This window comes from Mus caroli, unplaced genomic scaffold (assembly GCF_978045245.1).
Source record: "Mus caroli unplaced genomic scaffold, Mus_caroli_1 scaffold_4, whole genome shotgun sequence".
In the NCBI taxonomy this organism is placed as follows: domain Eukaryota; kingdom Metazoa; phylum Chordata; class Mammalia; order Rodentia; family Muridae; genus Mus; species Mus caroli.
The window spans coordinates 141458468-141479404 of NW_028227259.1; the positions used below are offsets into that span (position 1 = coordinate 141458468).

The 20937-nt window shown below is 51.5% G+C and overlaps 1 protein-coding gene across 1 annotated transcript; it reads right to left on the reverse strand.

Moving 5' to 3' along the window:
- Positions 1–1775: 1775 nt before the first annotated feature.
- LOC110294974 (mucin-3A) lies at positions 1776–20937 on the reverse strand. The gene is made up of 17 exons (XM_085836390.1): positions 20485–20937; positions 19848–19972; positions 19311–19553; positions 18589–18626; positions 10389–10637; positions 9546–9935; positions 8466–9461; positions 8161–8349; positions 6244–6359; positions 6072–6130; positions 4203–4351; positions 3899–3964; positions 3189–3351; positions 2507–2686; positions 2329–2420; positions 2091–2143; positions 1776–1953 (listed from the first exon to the last, which is right to left on the reverse strand). The coding sequence occupies exons 1-17, from the start codon at positions 20935–20937 to the stop codon at positions 1867–1869; spliced, it is 3648 nt and encodes a 1215-aa protein (XP_085692516.1). The 3' UTR covers positions 1776–1866.

Sequence of the window (20937 nt, forward strand, 5' to 3'; positions counted from 1 at the left end):
ACTGGATTAAATTACTATTCCCTGTCCCTGTCCCTGTCCCTGTCCCTGTCTCAAACAAGAACACTGGCTGTCCATCACTGTGGGAACAGGAGGGGGCTGAGGCTCTACGGACAGGCAGGTATGTGCACCTGCCGTCAAGCCTGACAACCCAAATTCAATCCCCAGAGCCCACATGGTGAAAAAAGAGAATTAACTCTCACAAGTTGTCTTCTGATCTCCACACACATGCTAACACACACACACACACACACACACACCGTAAGATAAATGTAATAATCTATCTCTTTACCTCCCTGACCCAGCACTAGTGCTCTGATGTCTGCTACCTAATTCCAGTTCTAAGCTTCTGGCCAAGGCAAGAGAATTGCAAAACTCAGGGGACTTGTCCCATTCAATGGTGATGGAAAGACTCCCATGTGCCCCACCCCCACCCCACTAACCAGTGAAACTCATCCCCTTTATAAGATTTAGGTTCAGCCCTGGCCCCAAGAGATGCTGGCCTTCCTCCCTGGGAGAGAAGGATGCTGCCGAGCCCTCTTCCATCCAAGCAGATGGAGACCACTGGGGGGAAGGGACAGGTAGGAGAAGGACACATGGAGAGAGCAGCTTTGTTTACAGCCAAAGTATTTATTGGATATATATGGGGAACTAGACACTCGCTGACTTCCTGTCCCCAGAACTGTCCTGGTAAAGGGAACTGAGGGTTCCAAGCTCAGAGGTCACATCAGTTTCTGAGTGATGGAAACAAAGGAAAAGACATCAACGTGGAAGAGGAGGTAAAGACTGGGGGAGGTGGGGGAGAGGAAATAAGGAGACGGGTCGTGTCCCCTCGTCGGCAAATCCCTGCCTGGGATTCGCAATCGTCAAGGGTGGAAAGAAGAGGTTGGAGCCTCAGGGTACAGAAGTAGGGTCTTGGAAAGCATTAACTGGGGACCCCATGGCACCCTGGCTGTACGAGGACCCCTAGGAACAGGGAGGTGTGGGAACAAGGTAGGATTTGGGGATAGCTGCTGGGATGGAAGAGGGAGCAGGTTTGTAGGTGCCAGGATAGAGGAGCAAGGAATCAAGGTCCTGGTCAGAGAGTTCAAGACCAGCCTGTCAACTGGGAGAGCAATAGGGCTAAGGGAGGAGACTGGCACAAGAATCAACTCGAGGAGCTTTGGGGCGTGAGAGCAGGGGCCACACAGCAAGGAGCTATGAGGAGAGAGATGGAGGTGTGACTTCCTTCATGCTGCCCCCAGGAACAATGTCAGGCTATGTAAACATGCAAGATGAAGGGTAAGCCTCGCCAGGATGGCGATAGAGCGCAAATCCAAAAGTAAGAGCCAATGACTGGGGGGTGTGGCTCAATGGGTAGAGCTCTTGCCTAGCATACACATAATCCTAGTTTCGATCCCCAGAACCGCATTAAACTCTGTCTCAAAGGAACAACGGAGACCTGACACTGGAAGGTGGTAGAGTCAGGAGGGAGAGAGAATCTGAGAAAAGCAACAGGAGAATGCATAAGCCCTGCTACCCGCAAAAAAAAAAAAAAAAAAAAAAATCAACCAAAGACGTGAAGTAATTGCGCTAAGTTTTAGAGTCATGGTACAAGTGCATCACACCCATTTCACAGCTGAGGAGACTGAGGCAAGAGACTGAGCCGGCCTTGCCCACCATACTGGAGTGAAGAGCAGAGATGCATGTTCTCCAAGTGGGTTTCCGTCAAACAAAGAGAAGGACGGGAGGTCAAGGAAACAGGAACCCCTCCCACCAAGAATACTGGGAGCCTGGGCCGTGTGGGTACTTGAATCAGTTCTTGCACAATGGGCTCAATCGTACAGCCCCGGGCAGAGTGGAGGAACACAGAAGAGACCCTGCAAGGGCTCAGGATGATGATGATGATGATGATGATGGTGATGATGGTGATGATGGTGCTGGTGATGAGGCTACCTCAGGTCTTTGGATGTGAACCTGCCACAGAATGGACATTGAGGGTAGAGATTGCTGAGAAAGCCATTGCCTACTCCCAACCTAGGCACCTGCCCTGAGAAGGAACCAAGGATTTGAGTTAGGGAGGGTTGCCTAGTAACCCTTCATGGTGACCTCACCATCATGTTGGTATCCACCTTCTCCAAGGCAACATGGAAGTTTTCATTAGTGGCTGCAGAGAAAAGAAAGGAGGGCGGTAGAGCGGAGGAAACAGAGACCATGTGACCCAGGGATGGTCTGGGAATCTCCACTCCTGGGCACCAGACCCATGTCTGTCCCAGCTAAGGAGGTCAACATACCCTCCTCAGACTGCGGTACAGCCCAGGGCAAGCCCTGTCCTTAGGTATCAAGACGTACCTGTCGGGGCATCCTGGAAGCCCATGTTAGAAAAAGTTCCCGCGATGTCTTCATCCCAGATCTCAAACCATTTCCTGTCCTGGGTCCAGGACCTAGGTGGCAGCTCAGGAGGTCAAGTAATTGGGCAAAACTGCAGTGTCAGGGGACCCCTAAGCACCCCTCTGCCCCTCCAGCTCACCTGCCCGAGGATTGGTGGTCCTTGTGTCTTCCCCGGGAACGTACCACCCAGACACTTAAGGCCACCAATAACAGCAGCAGCACAGTGACAGCCCCCACCAGGCCTCCAACCAACACCCTCCAGTCAACGGCCAACTCACAGCGTGGGCCTGAGACCCAGTAAGTGTCTGTGGAAAAGCAGCTGGAGAGAGAGTTACAGAGCTCAGACAGGTCACATGCTAGTAGGCAGGGCCACACAGGCTGGGGTCTGCCATCCTAGAGCAAGTGGTCAGGACCTTGGAGAGTTTGGTCTGTATAGAGCAGGGTCTCCAGAAGGGACAGTGGGATGTGGTGGCTCACATTTATAGTTGGGGGTAAAGACAAAGGAGTTAAAAGCCAGTCTTCACTATTAAGTTAAATGATCGAGGCCAGCCTGGGAAGACAGTAGAGAGAGAGAGGAAGGGAGGGAAAAGGACAAGCAATATGACTGGGGTGGGATAGGGGAGCAAAGATGCTTGCTGCTCTAGCATGGTGAGGTAACCTGGGTTCATTCCCAGGAAGCCACACAAAGGTGAAGGGGGATTGCAGTCATCTCCACCCTGGGGCAGTCAGTGGACCGGACTCTTCTGGAAGGTGGTGGGCGTGACACTAGGGAGACCACTTGGGCGAGTGGGGGTGGCCTATGGAGTGGGGCGGGACCTCACCGGCAGGTTGGACCACTCTTCTGCAGAAAACACTGTCCCTGATTGCAGTCGATGGTGCCATTCACTCCAGGTGTGCAATTGGTGACACAGCGGAGCCTGCTCAGCTCCACCAAAGGAAAGTAGTGTTCCTCAAAACCCTTGGGAGCAGTTCGATGACAAATGGCTGGGAAGAGAGATAGGCGAGATAACAGAAACAGGGACTGAGGTCTATCTACTCAGAGCCTAGCTTTAGTGAAGGGAAGTATGGTGGGGGAGGGGTGCGAGGGCTGGCTTTTCCAAGGTCGGGGGGGGGGGGGGGCCCTGGGAAAGATCCTGAGATTAGATGAGGGAAAGAAGGAACACTGGCCCCTGGTCTTGCTTGTAGGTGCTAGGGTGTAACTCTCTCTCTCTCTCTCTCTCTCTCTCTCTCTCTCTCTCTCTCTCTCTCTCTCTCTCTCACCCTGAACCAACAAAGTGAAAGGGCACAAGTTGTCTTCTTAACATCACACACACACACACACACTCATGCACTCACACAAAACAAAACAAAATGAAAATGAAAAATAAGACGGGGGTTGGGGTGGGGCAGGAAGGTACAATTCACCCACAACAGTGGCTTCTCCAAAGGTCTCCTCCCCCACCCCCACCCCCACCCCCATTCTTCCCTGGGAACAAGAGTTGGGAGGTCTCATAGCCACCCAAGGTCACTCAGCCGTTTGCCCTACTCTCACCTTCTGGAGTCAGATCTTTCTCAGTGCGATTGTTCACCTTGATGGAGTCAGACTTAAAACACAGCGCTGTTGGAAGAAGGACAATGCATAGGAATGGGGAGGTAGCACAAGGAAAGAGTGCCATGGAGCAAGCATCCTCGTGGGACCCTCCCAAGCCCCAGCTGAGCATGGACTGGACCATTCTCTCAGCCTGTCACAAGAACCTCAGGGCTGGCGCCTGAGCTCCCAAAGGTTCCCTGACTGAGCTGGCATAGGCCAGAGAGGCAGCAGTGACCCTGTCCCCTCCCCCCAGCCTTAAGCTCACCCTGGTTGTCCTGACAGCTGTCTCCATCTTGACTGGCACTCTGAAGCTCCTCCTTCAGCACTGTCTTCACCTTCTCAAAGTCACTCTTCAGCTGGGGGCTGAAGGACAGCCTCAGCAGGACCTGGTAGTCTACCACAATGCTGCCCTTCCTGAGGGGCCAAGGACATCAGAGGCCACAGGGGGTCTCTGGGACACCTTTAGAACCAGTCGCAGGAGTCCAGGAATACAGGGGGAACCCAGGCAGTGATGTAAAATGTCACGTTCCGTGTGTGTGTATGCGTGCGTGTGAGTGTACACCTGTGTGTGTGTGTGTGTGTGTGTGCATGTGTGCACACTGCACATGTATGGGTGTATATGCTCTACATTTATGTCTGTGCATTGGTATGCAAGGATACTGTGTGTGTCAGGGACAACCTCGAGCATTGGTCCTCAGGTGCCTTCCACTATTTGCTTGTTTGTTTTGTTTTTTGTTTTTTGTTTTTTGTTTTACCTAGAATAGCATCATATAGTCTATATAGGGCCTGTGAGCTTCTAGGGATATGTGTGTCATCATCAACACCATCAGCATCAACATCACCACCACCACCACCATCATCATCATCATCGTCTGCCTGTGGGTCTGTAGTGTATATGCATGTGTTGGGGTGCTTGCTGCTGCTCAGAGGCCAAAGGATGACATCTGGTGTCACACCGAGCTAGGACAGCAGTCAGCAGGTTCCCAGCAATCCTCTTGCTCCTGCCTCCTACTTCCCTGTTGTTATAGGCACGCATGCCCATGCCCCAGTTTTTTCATGAGTGCTGGAATTTGAACTCATGTTTTCACTGCTGCACAGAAACAGCCCCAAGCCCAGCTTCTGGCATGGTTTCTGGGACTCTGAGCTTGGGCTCTTCACACCTTCAGAACAAACCCTTTCCTGGCTAAGCGTTTTCTCTGGTACCACCCACATCCTCCTGGAAGAGGTTGCTCAGCCTGGGAAGCAGGGAAAGAGTAAGGAGTATGTTGTGTCAAGAAGTCACCAAACTAGCGGCTGGAGAGATGGCTCAGGGGATAATGGCACTGGCTTATCCAGAGAACCTGAGTTCTGTTCCCAGCCCCCACAGGGTGGTTCACAACCATCTGTAGCTCCAGTCCTAGGGGATCTGACACCCTTTGTGACTTCTTGCATGTATGTGGTACAGAGACAAAAATGCCAGCAAGCATTCACATACATAAAATAAAATAAATATAGTATATATCTCCATATATGTGTGTATATGCATATATATCCCTATCTCTCCATAAATATATATAATCCCTACATATATATGTGTGTGTATACACATACACATATCCCTATCTTTTTCTTCATATATATATATATATATATATATATATATATATATATATGTGTGTGTGTGTGTGTGTGTATACACACACATACACACAGAGACACACACACATGCACACACACAAACACACACACATATATACACACATATACATATCCCTATCTACACACAGACACACATATATATAATCCCTACCTCTCTCTCCATACATATATCTGTATGTTTATACACACATACACACATACACACACACACACACACACAGACACCTACCTATCTCTGTCTCTCCCCTCCCTCTCCTTCCCCCTTCCTCTGTCAAACAAAACTGGTATCAGTCAAAGAAAGACTAAGACAGCAGCCCCATCTCGGGAACCCCTATACAGCTGTTCTTTAAGGACTGCTATCCCCCCTGCAAAGAAAGAAGCCCTAAAATTACTGTGAAAGTCTCCCCTCAAGGAAGGAAGGGATGGGTTCTCAGGCTCCTACCCACCCATTCCCTCTACCCCACAGTGTCTCCACAGTCCCTGAAGGGTCTCTTACCTCAAGGACAGGATTTCCACACCTTGGAAGCCTTGAACAGCCTGGTAAATCTTCTGCATCTGAAAGGCCAATGGTGGTTTGGGATGATGTCTGAAGCTATAGACCTGAGGGGACCTACAGACCCACGCCCAGGTCCAGGAGAGGATTGCTAAGTTCACTCGTCTCTGCTCACCTGACGCTGGAAGGCACTGCTGAAGTCTTTGTAAGCCTTGGAAGTGTTGTCTTCAAGGTCTGGAGAGAATTCCTGCTCCACAGATACCTCCATGCCCACTTCAGTCTCCACTGTGTCTGTTTCATGGAAGACCGAACTCTGACTACTTCCTCATCTGCCCTTGTCTGCCATCACCACCCTAGCTCTCTCACCCACAGGATTCTCTTCTCTTTCTCTATCACATCTGAAGGCATACCAGGAAAGGAAAAGAAATCTGGAATGATAGCTGGGGGCGTGGCTCAGTGGTAGAGCCCCTGCCTAGAATCCCCCAGTGAGGGGCTGGGGGCGTGGCTCAGTGGTAGAGCCCCTGCCTAGAATCCCCCAATGAGGGGCTGGGGGCGTGGCTCAGTGGTAGAGCCCCTGCCTAGAATCCCCCAGGGAGGGGCTAGGGGCAGTGCTATGTAGCAGAGCTCTTGCTTTTAATGCCTGGGGAGTTTCTGGGCTGTTACCAGTAGAAAGAGTAAATCAATTAATTCTGGTGTATTTTTATCAGAGGTGAAAGAAAGAAGGCCAAGTTCACAGCAACTGGCCCTTAATCACCAGAAAGACCATATGAATATGTCAGTTGCTATGGAAGCATGACACAAATAATCTGTCAGGATGCAGATACGTTAAGAGTAATAGTTCAAACTACTTTAAGAGCTCAGTGGTTAAGGGTGTATGTTTCTCTTCCACAGAACCCAAGTTCAATTCCTAGCTCTCATATCAAGCAGCTCACAACTGCCTGTAACTCCAGGTCAGGGGACTCTAATATCTCTGGCCTCTGTCACCTCTGCATTCATGTTCACAAACATACACATAATATAAAAATAATAAAAACAAATCTTTACTAATTTGTTTTGTTTACAATTTTGGGGGTTTGGTTTTGTTTTAAAGTTAGGATCTCACTGTGTAGCCTAGAACTTGCTCTACAGACCTGAAACACATGTTTCAGATTCACAGAGATCCACCTGTCTCTGCCTCCGGAGTGCTGGGGTTCAAAGTGTGTACCAGCATGCACTGCCCATGTTTGACTTTGTCGTGGTTAATTGCCACTGCCACATTGGCAGACTCTAGGTCACCTAGGAGACAACCCTCTGGGCACATTTGTGAGGGAGCTTCTAGGTTGAATAATTGAGGTAGGAAGACACATTTCAAATATGGTGGCACTATTTAAGGTCTGGGTGCCTGGACTGAGAAAAAAGAAGTGAGCTGAGCACCAGCATTCATCTCTCTCTCTCTCTCTCTCTCTCTCTCTCTCTCTCTCTCTCTCTCTCTCTCTCTCTCTCTCTCTCTCTCTCTCTCTCTCTCTCTCTCTCTCCTTCCTGCTTAAGGGTGCCATGGGACCAGATGTGCCAGACTCCCACTGCAATGCCTTCCCCACCATGATGGACTGTGCACCCTCAGACTGTGAGACACAACCAACCCTTTCTCCCTTAAGTTGTGTATATCTCCATTCATGATGGCACATGCCTGTAATCTCAGCTCTGAAGAGACAGAGGCAGGGAGATCTCTGTGAGTTCTAGGCCAACCTGATCTACAGAGTGAGTTCCAGGTTAGTCAGGGCTACAAAACAAAAATCTATTTAAAAAAAAATATACAACAAAAAACCAATACTGTTGTCAGGGATTTGAGCACAGCAACCAATAGAGACTTATAATCCACAGAATTGTATTACAGCTACTACCTCTGAGGTCAGTCAATACAGCAGCCATTGAGAGTTAGTAAGGTTCGGAGAAGAGCTCACAGAGGCATTGGGAGCAGATGGAGGTTAAGGGTGAGGAGGGGGTGTGGGATAGCAGAGTGCATGGGAGAGAAGTCAGCAGCGGATGAGGAGACAGCAGAGCACACGGGGTTCTGTAAGGAGGAAGGCCAGAGCCTGTGGCTCTGGCTACTCACCTATGTCTAACTGCTCCACTGGAAACTCACAGAAGGACCCATAGAAGGTGCTGGGGCAGACACACCTGATGCCGTCCCATGAACCCCCATTCTGGCATCTGTTATCCAGATCTTGACAGTGGTCTCCAGAGAAACCAGGAGGGCAAATGCACTGGCCCTGCTCCCAGGTGCCACCATTGTCGCAAACACCTGGGAAGCGCAGATAAAATGAGAAATCTAACGAGGACCTGACCTTGGTGACACAGAACTTGGGTAAAGAAGGAAGGTATGGGGAAAGAAACTAAACAGAAGACAAGAGGTCCAACCTGGGGTTGTGGTCAAGCTCGCTGGAGTGGTCATCAGAGTAGAGGCTGAAGTTGATCTTGATCGTGGTGATGTAAGGGTGGTAGGAGACTTCATGGTGGCCACCGACGTCTCTGGTGTCTTTGTGACCGGCAGAATAGGCTGTGTCACCTTGCTTGAAGTTGTGGTAGTTTCAAAACTTTTGCTTGGTTTCAGGCTTGAGGGGACACTGATAGAGCCAGGCATATTTGGGGTGGTGATAGAGGTGGCACTCAACCGATCATCCCTGGTGGACATTGGGGAGCTCCTGAAGACTGTGTCTGTGACTGGTGTCCTAGTGTCTGTTGAGCTAGGAGCCTCAGTGATGGTGTCTGAGGGCTGGGTTTCTGGTGTCATGGACAAGGTAACCATGTTGGTGGTAGAGGGAATGACAGAGAATGGGGTGATGGGAGCAGATGTCGCTCCAGTACTGGGATTGATGTCAACACATGGAGTCAGGGGAGAGCTGGGGACTATGGTGACAGTGATGGTTTCTGGACAAGGTGTAGTAGAAGGAAGGGAGATATAAGAGAAGGGAGTTGATACGGTATGAGCTGTGGTCAGCGGTGAGGTGGTGGGGGACGTTCTGGTGGTTGAAGAAGGAGGAAAGGATGTCACTACAGAGGACACTGTAGCTTCTGTACTGGAGCTCAGGGAGAAGGGAGAAGGAGGTTTACTAGTCGTCCTTAGCACTGGTCTCGTAGCAGGGAGAGATGGGGAAGCAGACATTATTACTGTGGGTGTTGAAGAGATCAGGGTAGCGAAAGAAGTCACCACTGCATTTGTAGAAGAACTTTCCCAGGGGAGGGAACCTGTTCTGGGTTCACCTGATGAAGTAAGTGTAGTTAGTGAAGTCGGGGTGGACGCGAGAGTACTAAGAGTAGATGGAACGGTGCTTGTACTGGGGACATGAGACGCTGACAAGCTAGGACTGGAGTTTGGTGATGAACTCTGAGTATGAAAGGAAGAGAGGGGGTGATCTGGACTTGTAGGGGAAGCACTAGTGGGAACAGAGGCAATAGAAGTTGACTTTGATGGTGGAATTTCAGATGAAACTGACATACCTGTCCCAAGAGAACCCCTTGGGGTATCCCCAGTCACTATGACAGTAGTTGTCATAATGGGGGTAATGGAGTGGGCGGTGCTGAGACTGGAAATCCCTGTGTTCTGGGTGATGGAGGATGGTGGGATGAGACTGGGATGGGTTTGTAACAGACTAGAATGTGAATGGGTTGAGGTGGTAGATGTCATGGCAGACGTACCCGTATTGAAAATGGTAGGGATTCCTTCACTAGGCAGAGATGACGTTAGAGAGGTTAGTGTCTCCAGGTGACCAGAGGTTATAGGAAGTGAGGAGGTGATGGCTGTGGTCGTGCTGTCAGGGGATTGGGTGTTTGAATTGGAAGAGGGAGAAAAGCTTGTAGAGGGAGTCAAGGTGACTGTGGCATATAAGTCTGGAGGGAGAGTCGGAGTGGTGTCTGAGATGAGTGGAGATGGTTGGGTTTGGGTCAGGAAGTTTGTGAGGGTAGCTGTGTCATTGACAAGGACTGAAGTGCTGTCTGGCATAGAGGTAGAACTAGGGAAGGTGACCTGAGACGTAGCTGCAGATGTGGCGTGTGTAACTGCGAGTGAGGTCACCACGGCAGACATCGGGGAGCTGGACACACTGACACTGGAGTCTGGTTGTGAACTTGAGGCAGACATAGAGGACTGAGTCATACTTGTGCCTGAAGTCAGAATATTGGAGGTCATGTGGGAGGGACTGGTGGATCTGCCATACGTGAGAGGGCCTGTGACAGTTACCGAGGACGTGATTGGGGAAGTCACAGCTGTGTCTGTCATGAGTGAGTCTGTGGTGCTACCCATGGATGAGGAGGGGAGAGATGTATCTGTCATGGTTGGCTGACTTGAGCTATTGGAAGAGGGAATTGTGGCTGTGAGGGTTCCCAATGTCCCTGTTGTGGTAACAGGTAAGGAGATGGCAGTTGTGGAAAAGGTAACAGTGGGGTGGCTATTTAAGGAGGTGAGGGTGGGTGAGCTGAGAGAAGGAGGCAGGGTGGCCTTGGTGACCAGCTGTGTGGTGACAGCATTGCTTGTTTCTAAAGTGAACTGGGAGGGCAAAGTGGGTGTGACTGAGGTGTCTGGGGTCCTTGTGGCTAAGATAGTGGTAGGAGAGGTGACATGGGATGGGGAATGGGTAACAGAGCTGGTAACAGTGGCTAGGCTGGGGAAAGAGGGTTGGTCTGTTCCAGTCACAGCTGAGGTAGGAGAAAGAGGCTGGGTGGATGTGGGGGCTGTGCGTGTGGTGAGGGTTGTGGGTGTCAGGGTGGACTCAGCTGTGGAGTGCAGTGTATGTGTGAAGGTTGGAGCTGAGGGGACAATGTCCCTCTGTGTAGTCTCAGCTGTCCTGGCCGAAGTAGATGAGGAGAAGGAAGAGGCAGCAGGGTAGCTGGAGGCAAGGGGAGGTGGAGAGCTTCCAGTACTGACAGAAGCAGCTGTCTCACTGCTGGTGGTGTGGGGTGTGTAAACAAGGGGAGTGTTGGTGTGCCTGCTGGTGGGGTTAGATGAGATGAAATCAGTTGGTGACAGGCTAGGAACTGTGTGGGTTTCAGTGTGTGACTCTGTGGCCAAAGGCTCCGTAATGCCTATGGATGAGGAGGGCAGAGCTGTGTCTGTCATGGTAGGCAGGTCTGAGCTAAGTGAAGATGTGACGGTGGGTATGGGTGTCTGCAGGGTCCCCATGGTCCCTGAACTGACATGAGGTAAGGAGATGGCAGTTGTAGACAAGGGGAAAGTGGAGTGGCTCTTTAAGGAGGTGAGGCTGGACATGCTGAGAGACTGAGGCATGGTGGCCTTGGTGACTGGCTCTGTGGTGACAGTATTGCTTGTTCCTGCAGTGAGCATGGAGGGCCAGGTGGGTGTGAGAGAGGTGTCTGGGGTCCTTGTGTCTACAATGGAGGTAGGAGAGGTGACATGGGAAGAGGAATTGACAACAGAGGTGATAACAGAGCTGGGGAAGGTGACCTGAGATGTAGCTGCAGATGTGCTGTGTGTAAGTGGGAGTGAGGTCACCTCAGCAGACATCGGGGAGCTGGACACGCTGACAGTGGAGTCTGGTTGTGAGCCTGAGACATATGTAGAGGATGGAGCTATACTTGTGCCTGAAGTCAAAATATTAGAGGTTACGTGGGACAGACTGGTGGATTTGGCATATGTGAGAGGGCCTGTGACAGTTACCGAGGACGTGATTGGGGAAGTCACATCTGTGTCTGTCATGAGTGACTCTGTGAATATGCCCATAGATGAGGAGGAGAGAGATGTATTTATCGTTGCAGGCTGACCTGAGCTTGATGAAAAGGGAATTGTAGGTGTGAGGGTTCCCAGTGCCTCTGTAGTGGCAGCAGGTAAAGAGATGGAAGTTGTGGACAAGGTGACAGTTGGGTGGCTGATTTTTGAGATGAGGGTGGACATGCTGAGAGAGGGAGGCATGGTGGACTTGGTGACTGGCTGTGTGGTGACAGTATTGCTTGTTTCTGAAGTGAGCAGGGATGGCCAGGAGGGTGTGACAGAGGTGTCTGGCATCCCTGTGGCTAAGATTGAGGTAGGAGAAGTGACATGGGAAGGGGAATGGACAACAGAGCTAGTAACAGAGTTAGGGAAGGTGACCTGAGATGTAGCTGCAGATGTGGCGTGTATAACTGGGGGTGAGGTCACCTCCACAGACACCGGGGAGCTGGACCTGCTGACAGTAGAGTCTGGTTGTGAACTTGAAACTGACGTAGAGGACTGAGCTGTACTCCTGTGTGAGGTCACCATACTGGAAGTGATGTGAGAAGAGCTTGAAGAGATGGCATATGTGAGTGGGCCTGTGACAGTGGCTGAGGATGTGATTGGGGAAGTCACAGCTGTGTCTGTCATGAGTGAGTCTGTGGTGCTACCCATGGATGAGGAGGGGAGAGATGTGTCTGTCATGGTTGGCTGACCTGAACTATGTGAAGAGGGAATTGTGGGTGTGAGGGTCCCCAGTATCCCTGTAGTGGCAGCAGGTAAGAATATGGCAGTTTTGGACAAGGTGACAGTGGGGTGGTTGTTTAAAGAGGTGTGGCTGAGTGTGCTGAGAGAGGAAGGCAGGGTGGCCATGGTGACTGGCTGTGTGGTAACAGTTTTGCTTGTTTCTGAAGTGAGCAGGATGGGTGAAGTGCCTGTGGCAGGGGTGTCTGTGGTCCTTGTGGCTAAGGTGGAGGTAGGAGAGGTGACATGGGAAGGGGAATAGACAACAGAGCTGGTAACAGAGCTGGGGAAGGTGACCTGTGATGTAGCTGCAGATGTGGCGTGTGTAACTGGGAGTGAGGTCACCTCCGCAGACAATGGAGAGCTGGACACACTGGCAGTGGAGTCTGGTTGTGAGACTGAGGCAGATGTAGAGGATACAGCCATACTTGTGCCTGAGGTCAGAATATTCGAGGTCATTTGAGAGGGACTGATGGATGTGGCATCTGTGAGAGGGCCTGTGACAGTTACCGAGGACGTGATTGGGGAAGTCACAGCTGTGTCTGTCATGAGTGACTCTGTGATGCTACCCATGGATGAGGAAAGGAGAGATGTGCCTGTCATGGTTGGCTGACCTGAACTATGTGAATAGGGAATTGTGGGTGTGAGGGTCCCCAGTGTCCCTGTAGTGGCAGGAGGTAAGGATATGGCTGTTGTGGACAAGGTGGCAGTGGGGTGGCTGTTTAAAGAGGTGAGGCTGGGTGTGCTGAGATAGGAAGGCAGGGTAGCCTTGGTGACTAGCTGTGTGGTGACAGTATTGCTTGTTTCTGAAGTCAGCAGGGAGGGTGAGGTGGCTGTGGCAGAGGTGTCTGGGGTCCTTGTGGCTACAATGGAGGTTGATGAGGGGACGAGGGAAGGGTAATAGACAACAGAGCTGGGGAAGGTGACCTGTGATGTAGCTGCAGATGTGGCGTGTGTAACTGGGAGTGAGGTCACCTCCGCAGACAATGGGGAGCTGGACACACTGACAGTGGAGTCTGGTTGTGAGCCTGAAGCAGATGTAGAGGATGCAGCCATACTTGTGCCTGAGGTCAGAATATTGGAGGTCATGTGGGAGTGACTGGTGGTTATGTCATGTGTAAGTGGGCCTGTGACAGTTACCGAGGACGTGATTAGGGAAGTCACAGCTGTGTCTGTCATGAATGACTTTGAGGTGCTGCCCAGAGATGAAAAGGTGTGAACTGTGTCTGTCATGGTGGGCAGGACTGAGCTATGTGAAGAGAGAATTGTGGGTGTGAGGGTCCCCAGTATCCCGGAAGTAGCAGCAAGTGAAGAGATGACTTTTGGGGACAAGGTGGCAGTGGAGTGGCTATTTAAGGAAGTTAGACTGGGTGAGCTGAGAGAGGGAGGCAGGGTGGCCTTGGTGACCAGCTGTGTGGTGACAGCATTGCTTGTTTCTAAAGTGAACTGGGAGGGCAAAGTGGGTGTGACTGAGGTGTCTGGGGTCCTTGTGGCTAAGATAGTGGTAGGAGAGGTGACATGGGATGGGGAATGGGTAACAGAGCTGGTTACAGTGGCTAGGCTGGGGAAAGAGGGTTGGTCTGTTCCAGTCACAGCTGAGGTAGGAGAAAGAGGCTGGGTGGATGTGGGGGCTGTGCGTGTGGTGAGGGTTGTGGGTGTCAGGGTGGACTCAGCTGTGGAGTGCAGTGTATGTGTGAAGGTTGGAGCTGAGGGGACAATGTCCCTCTGTGTAGTCTCAGCTGTCCTGGCCGAAGTAGATGAGGAGAAGGAAGAGGCAGCAGGGTAGCTGGAGGCAAGGGGAGGTGGAGAGCTTCCAGTACTGACAGAAGCAGCTGTCTCACTGCTGGTGGTGTGGGGTGTGTAAACAAGGGGAGTGTTGGTGTGCCTGCTGGTGGGGTTAGATGAGATGAAATCAGTTGGTGACAGGCTAGGAACTGTGTGGGTTTCAGTGTGTGACTCTGTGGCCAAAGGCTCAGTAATGCCTATGGATGAGGAGGGCAGAGCTGTGTCTGTCATGGTAGGCAGGTCTGAGCTAAGTGAAGGTGTGACGGTGGGTATGGGTGTCTGCAGGGTCCCCATGGTCCCTGAACTGACATGAGGTAAGGAGATGGCAGTTGTAGACAAGGGGAAAGTGGAGTGGCTCTTTAAGGAGGTGAGGCTGGACATGCTGAGAGACTGAGGCATGGTGGCCTTGGTGACTGGCTCTGTGGTGACAGTATTGCTTGTTCCTGCAGTGAGCATGGAGGGCCAGGTGGGTGTGAGAGAGGTGTCTGAGGTCCTTGTGTCTACAATGGAGGTAGGAGAGGTGACATGGGAAGGGGAACGGACAACAGAGCTGGTAACAGAACTGGGGAAGGTGACCTGTGATGTAGCTGCAGATATGGCGTGTGTAACTGGGAGTGAAGTCACCTCAGCAGACAATGGAGAGCTGGACACGCTGACAGTGGAGTCTGGTTGTGAGCCTGAGGCAGATGTAGAAGATGGAGCCATACTTGTGCTTGAGGTCTGAATATTCGAGGTCATTTGGGAGGGACTGATGGATGTGGCATATGTGAGAGGGCCTGTGACAGTTACTGAGGACGTGATTGGGGAAGTCACAGCTGTGTCTGTCATGAGTGACTCTGTGAATATGCCCATAGATGAGGAGGAGAGAGATGTATTTATCGTTGCAGACTGACCTGAGCTTGATGAAAAGGGAATTGTAGGTGTGAGGGTCCCCAGTGTCTCTGTAGTGGCAGCAGGTAAAGAGATGGAAGTTGTGGACAAGGTGACAGTTGGGTGGCTGATTTTTGAGATGAGGGTGGACATGCTGAGAGAGGGAGGCATGGTGGACTTGGTGACTGGTTGTGTGGTGACAGTATTGCTTGTTTCTGAAGTGAGCAGGGATGGCCAGGAGGGTGTGACAGAGGTGTCTGGCATCCCTGTGGCTAAGATGGAGGTAGGAGAGGTGACATGGGAAGGGGAATGGTCAACAGAGCTAGTAACAGAGTTAGGGAAGGTGACCTGAGATGTAGCTGCAGATGTGGCATGTATAACTGGGGGTGAGGTCACCTCCACAGACACCGGGGAGCTGGACCTGCTGACAGTGGAGTCTGGTTGTGAACTTGAAACTGACGTAGAGGACTGAGCTGTACTCCTGTGTGAGGTCACCATACTGGAGGTGATGTGAGAAGAGCTTGAAGATGTGGCATATGTGAGAGGGCCTGTGACAGTGGCCAAGGATGTGATTGGGGAAGTCACAGCTGTGTCTGTCATGAGTGAGTCTGTGGTGCTACCCATGGATGAGGAGGGGAGAGATGTGTCTGTCATGGTTGGCTGACCTGAACTATGTGAAGAGGGAATTGTGGGTGTGAGGGTCCCCAGTATCCCTGTAGTGGCAGCAGGTAAGGATATGGCAGTTGTGGACAAGGTGACAGTGGGGTGATTGTTTAAAGAGGTGAGGCTGAGTGTGCTGAGAGAGGAAGGCAGGGTGGCCATGGTGACTGGCTGTGTGGTAACAGTTTTGCTTGTTTCTGAAGTGAGCAGGATGGGTGAAGTGCCTGTGGCAGGGGTGTCTGTGGTCCTTGTGGCTAAGGTGGAGGTCGGAGAGGGGATGTTGGAAGGGGAATAGACAACAGAGCTGGTAACAGAGCTGGGGAAGGTGACCTGTGATGTAGCTGCAGATGTGGCGTGTGTAACTGGGAGTGAGGTCACCTCCGCAGACAATGGGGAGCTGGACACACTGGCAGTGGAGTCTGGTTGTGAGACTGAGGCAGATGTAGAGGATACAGCCATACTTGTGCCTGAGGTCAGAATATTGGAGGTTATTTGAGAGAGACTGCTGGATGTGGCATCTGTGAGAGGGCCTGTGACCGAGGACGTGATTGAGGAAGTCACTGCTGTGTCTGTCATGAGTGACTCTGTGGTGCTGACCATTGATGAGGAGGGGAGAGATGTGTCTGACATGGTTGGCTGACCTGAACTATGTGAAGAGGGAATTGTGGGTGTGAGGGTGTTCAGTGTCCCTGTTGTGGCAGCAGGTAAGGAAATGGCAGTTGTGGACAAGGTAACAGTGATGTGGCTGTTTAAGGAGGTGATGCTGGGCGAGCTGAAAGAGGAAGGCAGGGTGGCCATGGTGACTGGCTGTGTGTTAAGACAGTCTGTGGTTTGCTTTAGTGTGGTTTTTCTGGTAGATGTTACAGCAGGGCTAGGGGAGGGCTGCTGACTTTTAGGAAGAGCTAATGTTTTGGGAGATGTGAGTGTTGTGGTGGTGGTGAATGCTGGGCTGAGCCCCACTGTAGTGTGGAGTATATGGTTGGTGACTGGAGCTGATGGCCCACTGCTCATCCATGTGATCCCAGCACTGCTGTCAGAAATGGGTGAGGAGACTACAGTTGTTTCTGGAGTTCTTGTAGCATGGGGACTAGTGGGGATTTCTGTACCTGAGGGGTTAACTGTCCCACTGCTGGGCGAGGTGTGCTGTGTGCTGACAAACTGTGTTTCTGTGCTCTGGAGGGTGGAGGATGAAAGGCTGAGAGCGCTGTGGGCTGGTGGAGTGCTGGTGACTAGGAGGGTGTGAGTGCCTCCTGTCGTAGTAACCAATGGCTCAGCACTGGTGGGTGTGTGGGTCAGAGATGCGGCTGTGGTAGTGTGGAGCTGTGTGCTCAGGAAGGAAGAGACTGCAGAAGTGCTGTCAGTCAGGTAGCTCTCTAAGTCTGTGAAAGTGGAAGGTCTGAGGGAGGGGGTCAAGGTAGCTGTGTGTGTGGTAGCAGTCTCATCTGTCAAAGAAGTGAGCTGAGAGGGCCTGGCCGTTGAGGCTGTATCAGTGCTGTAGGTAGATGTGCGTACTGTAACTGGCCTAGTTGGAGAGCTGGGGAAAGAGACTAGAGGTGTGGTTAGAGATGTCGTGTTGGGAGTTGGGAGTGTTGTCACCAAAGTCGATAATGGGAGAGTGTGTGTAGTGTCTGTAGTGACTGGTTGTGAGTTTGGGACAAGTGTAGAGGATGGGGTCCTACTTGTGTGTGAAAGCAACACATGAGTGGTTGGCGAGGTGGCTTTTGTGAGTATCCCGGAAGTCAGTGTATCTAATGAGGTAAACGAGGAGCTACTGGAGGCAGTGGTTGTCACTTCTGACACTGTGGTGGAAGTCATTGTGGGTCTTCTAGTGGGTGTCATAATGGTGGTGAAGAAGGTTCTAGTCACTGATGTGGTAGTAGAGGGTGGTTCTGTGGATGTGGCTGTCATGAACGTCTTGGTGGTCATGGGTGTTGGGGTGGAGTCAACTGTTGTGTCGAGAGAATGGGGGAAGGTTGGCGTTGAGTGTACACTACCTGTCTGGCTGTTTCCAGTCCTGCTGGCAGAGAGGGACAAGGAAGATGCAGATGTGACCGGAAGGCTTGTGGCAAATGGAGTTGAGTAGTTTCCAGTGCCTGAGGGTGTAGCTGTCCTACTGGGTGTGGTACGTGTTGAAGTGATAGATGGTGTTGTTTCCAAGCTGTGGGGGCTTGAAAGAAATGGAAGGAGTGTGGTGAGGGTTGTTGATGTGATGGAACCTTCGTGGGTTGGGGGGATGTCTGTTGTGACCATCGGGACAGTGCTGCTTGTAGAGGAGCTGATGAGAGCTGTACTTGGAATGGTAGAGATGTCCATGGTAGGTGAAGCCACGGCTATAGGTGTACCTGTGTCCCTCACACCAAAAGTGGTAGGACTTGTGGAGATCCTATCTGTGGAGTAGATGTTGGGGGTTGTGGAGCTGGAAGTGACGAGAGATGAGGTCTGGGTGGCCATGGTGACCAAATGTGTGGTAGACATCCTGACTGCTTCTGGAGTGGGTAGTGAAGGCCAGGTAGACATGAGAGAAATGTCAGGGGCCAGTGTGTCTGTGAAGGAGGAAGGAGAGGATATCTCCGATGTCAACACTGTCACGGCATTGGTTAAAGAGCTGAAGCCAGTGGCCTGAGATGTACCTGTAGACAAGGCACTGAAAGTTGGAAATGCCATCTCCAAGGTGGATAATGGGGCAGTGTGTGTGAAGTCTGTGGTGACTGGCTGTGTGCTGGAGATAGACACCGAGGACAAAGCAGCGGTGGCGGGGGACGTCCCTATCTCGATGCTCACCGGTGTGACTGAGGGTGTGGTGGCCGTTCTGGATGTTTCTGAGGTGGGCCAAGAGGTCCAGGTGGGTGTGACAGAGGTGTCAGCGGTCAGTGTGTGTGTGGTGGTTGTAGGAGAGGTGATAGCTGATGTGTTGTGTCCAACAGTGTTGCTTGGGAAGCCAGGGGAGTTGACCTGAGACACTGCTGCAGATGTGGCATGGGTGGTTGGGAGGATTGTTGCTGAGGTAGATAAAGGGGTGGTGTCCATCGTGCCAGTGGTGACAGATTGTGTGTCTGGGGCAGGAGTAGAGGAAAGGATGCTCCTTGTGGATGATGTCATCACATTGGGGCTCATGGAAGAGAACATGCTGGAACGCTCAGAAAGCCACGTATCTGTGGGGGCAACTGAAGAAGGAGTCAGAGGAGCCATGGTGATTTCTGTCAGGGGAGATCCTGTGGGAAGGTCTGTGGTGGGATTCAGCATGGTGTCTCCAGTAACTGTGGTAGCATGGCTGGGGAAGGGGGCCTGACCTGTTCCAGTCACCGCTGAGATAGAAGGAGGAGGCTCTGTAGATGTGGGGGCTGTGGGTGTGGTGGGTGTTTGGGTGGACTCGGCTGTCATGTGGACTGTATGGGTGATGGTTGGAGCTGAGGGGACACTGTCCGTCTGTGTGGTCCCAGAGCTGTCGGGGAGGATGGATGGAGAGAACGCAGATGTGAGTGGAACACTTGCATTGAGGATACTTGTGTCTCCTGTACTTCTGGTACTTAAAAGTGTGGGCAGCACACTGGAAACAGAAGGATGAGACTTGTTCAGGAGTGTTGTACCAGTGGTCTTTGTCGTGGAGTAAGATGACATGAAATTGGTGTGTGTTGCTGGCATGCTGGGAGCTTTGTGAGCTGAGGTGAAGTCTGTCACAGTGCCCCACGGAACGGTGTCGCCCATAGACGATGTGGTGAGACTTGTCGTTGTAAGGGTTTGGATGTCTTTAGTAGGTGACAAGGTTTCAGACATGAGTGTCACATAGGGGGCTGACATGCTAGAAGCTGTTTGTGTTGACCCCAAACTCGACATTGTAGCTGTGAAACCCAGCGTGTCTGCAAGCAGGTGGCTGGTAGCTATTGATGTTGTGGTAGGGACGCCTGGGCCATGGGAAGACTGTATGTCTGTGGCTTGGGATGTCCCCACAAGGCCTGAAGGACTAGAAATTGAGATTGTCCCAGGTGTGGGTGTTCTGAAGGTTGAGTCAATATCAGAAGAAACAGAAGGCAGAAATGTACCTGGTGGTGATGTTACACGGCTGGTGGTCATTAAGGTAGCCATGTTGGGTGTGGAAATCGTCACGGCATTGACGGATGACGTTGTTGGTGTGGTTGTGTAAGAAGATGCTGTACTGACAGCTTCTCTGGGAGTGTCACTTATGGGCTTCTGTGTGGTTCCCCCAGAGCTACTCATTATTGTCATCCCCATAGATGGCTCACCCGAATGACTGGTTGTTTTCTTAGCAACAGAAGCAATCGATGTTGATTTATTGGTGGAGCCCTGGGAACGGGTGGAGGAAGTTTCTGTTTTGAGTGAATTGCTTGCTGTAGGAAATGGTTTGGTAATAACGTCTGTGGTGATCAAGAAACTGGTGTTGGGCGGGGCAGTGTTATCAGTTACTGTTGTAAACGAGGTTTTTGTGAGAATTTGAGAAGGAGCAGTAGCAGATGGACTAGTAACCCTGGGAGTGAGGGGCAGTGTTGTATGGACACCTGTTGGGGACATGGTGATCATTTCTGTGATTCCTGTGGTAGAAGAGGTCAGAGTACCTTGGGTTGTATATGTGGTTGAGACAGAAGAAGAAGGTGGGGACTGTATTGTGGGTGTGCCACCCACATCTGTAACAGTGGAGGCAGAGGTCACAGATGAGGTCACTTTCCCGACAGAGATGGTAGGTGCCATAGTAGTAATGGTTGTCGTTGGCTTGTCAGTCGTGGGAGTGGTGGTATAAGAGCTGGTGAAGGGTACATAGGTCGTGGTGACACAGGGAGTGGTGGGATGCCTGGTGGTGATTGTGAAGCCACTGGGCTGAATGCACTCGGTAGTGGACACGTAGACCAAGACAGTAGGAGGACTGGTCTCAACCTTGATGACAAACTTGGACATGGGGGCTGTCATGGTGTCAGGTCTGACGGGAGAGCTGAGCAATGACTTAAAGTTATTGGGCACACCAGCAGTCTTGGGTGTGTGCTCCCCATTGTCAGCAGCTGAATTAGGAGATTGGTGGGGGCTGAGAAGCCACAGAGGCGTCCCCCCAGCATGCAGAGCACCACTGAGAGCTGCGCTGGCTGCTTCCGCACCAGGCCAGTGCGAGCTAGAGGTGGCCAT

Coding starts and splice junctions, on each gene's coding strand:
- LOC110294974 (XM_085836390.1), bottom strand. CDS start 20,937: ATGGCCACCTCTAGCTCGCACTGGCCTGGTGCGGAAGCAGCCAGCGCA. Junction 2,144..2,328: donor CTTCCAGGATGCCCCGACAG/GTACGTCTTGAT, acceptor TTTTCTCTGCAG/CCACTAATGAAAACTTCCAT. Junction 1,954..2,090: donor AGGTGGATACCAACATGATG/GTGAGGTCACCA, acceptor ATTCTGTGGCAG/GTTCACATCCAAAGACCTGA.